Genomic DNA, 5777 nt, shown 5'->3' on the forward strand with positions numbered 1-5777 from the left:
AGCATCATCATCATGCACCATGAAACAAGGAAAATGACAGGAAACAGAAAGCAAATAACATTGTTGAATTAAGACAAATAAATTTTACTAATGAAATATACACATATGCTCTCCACCTCGGATATGGAAGCAACATGTCACGTTTTAGACCTGATGCCTTCCAAATCATTTTTGGAATTTATTATAAATAAGGTCATCAGCCAGCTATTCTTAAACTATGTTTTAGAGCTGTTACATTCATTCCACTATTTGGAGGAGGTGTGTCATGCTGCACTTCTTCTTTTTTATTTATCTTCTTTTTCTTCCTACTATTTAATTCCAAATATTTTATGGGGTTGCTTTTCTTTTATCATAATAATCAATCAGATTTATGTTACTATATATGTTGTAATTTTGATACCTTATAAGCTATATTATATATCAACTTAATTGCCAATTTGGCCTTTGCTATTTTCTTCCTCCTTCATGAGTTCATTAGGTTCTGCTTCTTTTATTATATGTCCATTTTCTCTTTCTTTTAGTTAAGATTATTGTTGTTTGAAATGGGTACTTATTATCTTTCAGGTGCCTATAATTTCAACATGGATGCTGATAGGACTGCTAATAGACTCAAATACGACTGCTTGCTTTTCGGTAAATTAGCAGCTAGTATCAATTTAGTTCAAATCGAATTGATATCTAAAATTCAATTTGGAACGCATAATTCAATTACAAAGCTAGTTTTTTGTTTCTGAGCAATTTAGTTGAAGAACTAATTGAAATTTGCTAAATACTCATTCTACTTGTTTATTAATTAATTAGATATGGATGATACATTGTACCCCATGAGTTCAGGACTCAATTTGGCTTGCCGCAAGAACATACAAGGTTAGATTATAATCAATCACCATATATAGCAGTGCTAATTACATGTATTAACACAGATAATGTTGGATTAATTCGATTTTCGGTTGCAGAGTTCATGTTGCATCACTTGAACATTGAAGAAAGTGAAGTACCAAGGATGTGCCTGGATTTATACAGGGAATATGGAACAACAATGGCCGGTCTGAAGGTTCTATGGAACTCTTTGCCTTATCATTTAAGTTTTTGTGATGTTTATTTCTGGAATCGAACTGATCTTACCTCTGAAATTTAGGTTCTTGGTTATGAATTTGATGATGATGAGTTTCATGCCTTCGCTCACGGAAGATTGCCTTATGATAAACTGAAGCCTGATCCTGTATTAAGAAACCTCCTACTTTCCATGCCGCAAAGGAAAATAGTACGTTAAGTTTTCCGATCTCAGAAATCTATATTCTAGTGTCATTTGCTGGCAATCTAAGATAGACAATGGTTTTTTGCTTTTAGATCTTTACTAATGCAGATAAGGAGCATGCAGCAGAAGTTCTGAAAAGGTTAGGGCTGGAAGGTTGTTTCGAAGGCGTCATATGCTTCGAAACTCTTAATCCTCCGGTTAATGCTGCTAATTTCACGGATGATGCATTAGTTAATGATAAAAGCTGCTGCTCAAAGACAAGAATTATCTGTAAACCTGCTTTGGATGCCTTTGAAGCTGCTATTCAGATTGCTAATGTTGACCCCAGAAGAACTGTATACTCTTTGAGCCTTAACGAACTTGAAAACTACCATATTTATGTGCTTAGCTTAATCATCAAAGATAAAAATGAGTTAATCTTTCTTCTGTTTTCCCTTCCTAGATCTTTTTCGATGACAGTACTCGAAACATTGCTACTGGGAAAGCTGCAGGGCTTCATACAGTTATTGTAAGGTCTAATTACCTTTACCTGATTTCTTTACAGACCCGGATTTTTGGTTTAATATGCCCAAATATGGTGGCAGGTAGGGAGCTCAAGCTTAGTGGCAGGCGCAGACCATGCATTGAGCAGCATCCATAATATCAAAGAAGCAATACCTGAGATATGGGACGGTGAAGGTGAGCAGCAGGAGCAAGTTATCCAGCCCGCTGCAGTTGAAACTCCGGTCCTTGCTTAGATGCCATCTTACACACATGAATAGACACACAACAGTTCTATTATTTAAGAGACTGTAAACTGTGATAGCCTAAGCAGGGGTAGAAAACCACCAAGTTCATGTTATAATAAAGTTTACTAGAACAACAAAATCATAGTTAAATTAGTCATGTATGGCCTCAGAAATGTAACACAGAACAGTATTTATATATATATATATATGTTCGCGGAACAATAGTTCATGCGCTTGTTTTAAGAGTTCATATCACTAGGATGAAGTTTGCTCTAATTTCTCAAAGCTATCATGGATGAAATTTTGCATACAGTGTTGTTTGATACCATCCTGTGATAAGGGTCCTAGGTCTTACAAAAATTGGAAGAAGGATGAAAAAAGTTTGCAGAGAAGTTAAGTGAAATGCAGTCACTGAACTGAGAAATCATCCATCAATGGGTAGCTCGCCACTCTTGATAATCCTACATGGTGCTCGAGGGTAATCATTCCTGCCTGTCTCCTGGGATTCTAGTTTCCGAACAACATCCATCCCATCAATCACATGTCCAAATACGACATGGCGGTTGTCCAACCACGCAGTCTACATCAAAAGAATAAGAGCATCATTTGACAACACACGCATAATCGAAGAATTCTATACTTTTCAAAGAAAGATATCCAATAAAAGGAATATGAAATTAGATTGCCATTCAAACAAAAGAACAAGATAGCAGCAGTGATCTTACTTTTACTGTACAAATGAAAAACTGGCTCCCATTAGTATTTGGGCCTGCATTAGCCATGCTCAACACTCCAGGTCCAACATGCTTCACTGCAGATAATGGTTTTAATATATTAACACCATAGCATTCTCTCCCAAACGCACTCTTATAGAAGCTCAATGCAATCATTCAGGATCCAGCAAATACTCACACTCAAAGCTTTCATCTTCAAATTTAGAACCATAAATACTAACTCCTCCAGTTCCCTACAATTGGCCAATAAAACATTTTTTGCTTAGTAAAACCATCTGTTTTGCTTATGGTGCAGTAATTTTCAGGTACAAAGAGAGATAGAAAGAGAGCTCTCACATTTCCTTCTGTGAAGTCACCTCCCTGGATCATGAAATCTTTGATAACACGGTGGAAAGACGATCCTTTGTAACCATATCCTTTCTCTCCTGCATGTCATTTACTCACGCTGATTAATTAAATGCAATTCCAAATGATTCTATCCCACATGTAAATGAAGTTCTTGATTATGGATAGCTTAATTGAGTAAACTCGCCTGTGCACAAGGCTCGGAAGTTCTCCGTAGTCTTTGGGACAACATCTCCAAAAAGGCCAATCACAATTCTACCAGCAGGTTCACCCCCAATATCAACATCAAAGAAGACTTTGGTCGTCACTTTTGATTGTAGCTCAACATCCTAATGCAATATAAGCATATAAGATGAAACAAGCCAAATACAGAAAAATCAAAGCAGCACTAAAGTAACAGAATATAAACAGCTTCAATTCCACAAGATGAATAAGATGATCAAACCAATGCATGAATCAAAAAATGAAAGCATATCATCGACAGAACCATCTTTTTCTCTATCGAACCAAACAATGACAACTTGGGAAAAAATGTGAAATATCAATCATGTCACAAGCCCTTCCTAATTTCAGGTTCCCTCAAATTGAAACATATCACCTGCAAAACAATCAGCTTCTTAATTTATGGCAAAATTTCTATTAGTTTGCTTGATCCGGTACCAGTTTAACTGTTTAAGAGTTGAAAACTATCGACTACAGCAGCTGGAGAAAAAAGTGTCCGCTTTATTTATTCCATAAAGCAATTGAGTTCAAAAGAATCAAGATCTTTAGATGTCTGGCAGCCAAAATTAAAGTCATTTGAGTTCAAAACAAGATTAAAGTAGTAGTTTACATTTGCGGTTGAGTTCACACATGTCATTCCCCTGTGCTTAGCAGAAGGTGCTTTAGAAAGCTGTATGGTGGGGAAACTGAGTGCATAATGAGATCTTGATGTCAATGCCCTTCCAGTCCGGCTCAAAGTTGGAACACGAGAGTTTCTGATGTAGGAATTTGTTTTAGCAGACACTACACATGACCTGCTCACATTTGTCACATCCTGTACATGACTACCCTGCAAGGAAAAGGATGAAGAGAGACAAATTATTAGAAAAAAAAAGAACCTGCGTATGAGAAGTACTTAAGGGACCAATATTAAATGAATAAAAACGTTGCCATAAGCTGCTTCACATGTCAGTCATTTGATCATTCACTATCAACCTTGTACCTTTCATAACTATAAGTTTCACCAAAACTGTATGCCACAATAACTAATAGAAAGAAAAACCAAAAATTCAACACAGAAAAACAAGAATTTGTTGTATCAGATTGGCTTTTTTCCAATTTAGCAGGTTATGCCATTTCATGTTTCCCTCCCTTTGGATAATAAGTAAAATAGCGCAAGAACCATTTTCTATTTTCACTTTTTATAGTTAGGCATCAGGAACAGAGAAGTGGCAGATAAGTAAGGTATTAATGGAACAATTTATAATTATCATGTATTTACATTCAGAAGATATACATTACAATACAAGAACTCTCCAATCAGATATTTTCACGAATAACTTCGACAATGGTATACTAATTTCATGTACAGCCAAGGATACAAGCAATCAACTTAGATTATGCGTCCGTGACATGTATCTTAGAATTACGCCATAGCAGAAGTGGAAGTTCTCACGCTTAACAAATTAAGAGAGCATTATAAATTCACCTATTAGCTATGAAAGAATTATAAATCCAAATTACAGAAACCAGCGGAAGATATTTCTCTTTATAATAACTATAATGAATTCTTAACCTCTTCTTCCCAATAATGTAAGTGCGAAGACAATATGACAAAATTCTAGCAGATAAATTCATTTCCTCTAGCTGAACTTGTTAGAGTAAGTTTGAGCGTGAAATTGAATGCTGATAAGAGAAAGAAGGATTGACCTTAAGGAGGAGGCAAGGGCTGTGCAGCATTTGCGCAGAGAATGTTGAGGCCATTGAAAAATGGGAGTGAGTGCTGAAGCTGAAGTTGAGATAACACAAAGAATGTGATAAGAATGGTGGGAGCAGATGATGATAGAGATATGTTATCGTCGATAGAAAATGAGGAGAAAATGGCGTTCCAAGGAGGAGAGGCTTGTTTTTTATGCAGTGTCTTGGTTTCTCCGACGGGGCTTCGAGTTATCCGCCGATCCAACTCATTTGTTTGGGCCTTATAGCTGAGACTTCAGACATGGGCCTTAGGAGGCCTCTCCATAGCACACTAATCCATTTTTTCAAGATGAAATTAGACCTAAAAGCATATATAGTACGGAAATTTACATATAAATTCATTTTTAAAAAACTATCTACTAATTATATCAAGTAATTATGTCAAGTTAGTAAAATTAATTTTTTTAATATATTTTAAGAATTAGAATCTATATATTAGAGGTCTAGAATATATTTTCTAGGGTTTAAGATTTATGAATTGTGTCTAAATTTTTTTAATTATGATGTAAAATCATGCTTTATTTATAATATATAGAAAATAATGATATATTAATAATTAAGTTTATTAATATGAAGTAGTTGTAATTTTGTATTTATATTCATGTATTTGACCCTATGTAGTAACAAATAGTGTAATCTTATTTTGAATTTTGTGAATTAGGAAGTTATTCGAGATAGTTGAAAAATAGTGGAAATTTAGAAAAAGCCCTTTTTCTCTATGACATTCTATAATAAAAATGATGAATTTGATAT

The 5777-nt window shown here is 35.0% G+C and overlaps 2 protein-coding genes across 4 annotated transcripts; one reads left to right on the plus strand and one right to left on the minus strand.

The window, feature by feature from the left end:
* Positions 1–209: 209 nt before the first annotated feature.
* On the plus strand, positions 210–2229 carry LOC136217262 (uncharacterized protein C24B11.05). Of its 3 annotated transcripts, none has more exons than XM_066003856.1 (8): positions 210–258; positions 565–633; positions 802–867; positions 957–1054; positions 1139–1264; positions 1351–1593; positions 1701–1766; positions 1843–2229. In XM_066003856.1, exons 2-8 carry the CDS (start codon positions 582–584, stop codon positions 1993–1995), a joined length of 804 nt encoding a protein of 267 aa, XP_065859928.1. In that variant the 5' UTR covers positions 210–258; positions 565–581; the 3' UTR covers positions 1996–2229. The 3 variants fall into 3 exon arrangements, with proteins under 3 accessions (XP_065859928.1, XP_065859927.1, XP_065859926.1); XM_066003855.1 differs by lacking the exon at positions 210–258 and adding an exon at positions 363–478; XM_066003854.1 differs by lacking the exon at positions 210–258 and having other exon boundaries at positions 543–633.
* On the minus strand, positions 2162–5152 carry LOC136217263 (uncharacterized). The gene is made up of 7 exons (XM_066003857.1): positions 4977–5152; positions 3898–4116; positions 3253–3394; positions 3057–3145; positions 2899–2953; positions 2712–2797; positions 2162–2566 (listed from the first exon to the last, which is right to left on the minus strand). Exons 1-7 carry the CDS (start codon positions 5028–5030, stop codon positions 2411–2413), a joined length of 801 nt encoding a protein of 266 aa, XP_065859929.1. The 5' UTR covers positions 5031–5152; the 3' UTR covers positions 2162–2410.
* Positions 5153–5777: the final 625 nt, after the last annotated feature.

Source organism: Euphorbia lathyris, chromosome 2 (assembly GCF_963576675.1).
Source record: "Euphorbia lathyris chromosome 2, ddEupLath1.1, whole genome shotgun sequence".
NCBI classification, from domain to species: Eukaryota; Viridiplantae; Streptophyta; class Magnoliopsida; order Malpighiales; family Euphorbiaceae; genus Euphorbia; species Euphorbia lathyris.

Excerpts from the sequence above, each read along its gene's own strand:
- LOC136217262 (XM_066003854.1), top strand. The coding sequence starts at position 543 with ATGGGTACTTATTATCTTTCAGGTGCCTATAATTTCAACATGGATGCT. Across the intron at positions 1,055-1,138 it reads CAACAATGGCCGGTCTGAAG|GTTCTTGGTTATGAATTTGA; the intron begins GTTCTATGGAAC and ends TCTGAAATTTAG. Across the intron at positions 1,594-1,700 it reads ATGTTGACCCCAGAAGAACT|ATCTTTTTCGATGACAGTAC; the intron begins GTATACTCTTTG and ends TTCCCTTCCTAG.
- LOC136217263 (XM_066003857.1), bottom strand. The coding sequence starts at position 5,030 with ATGGCCTCAACATTCTCTGCGCAAATGCTGCACAGCCCTTGCCTCCTC. Across the intron at positions 4,117-4,976 it reads GCCCTTGCCTCCTCCTTAAG|GGTAGTCATGTACAGGATGT; the intron begins GTCAATCCTTCT and ends TTTTCCTTGCAG. Across the intron at positions 2,567-2,711 it reads TTTTCATTTGTACAGTAAAA|ACTGCGTGGTTGGACAACCG; the intron begins GTAAGATCACTG and ends CTTTTGATGTAG.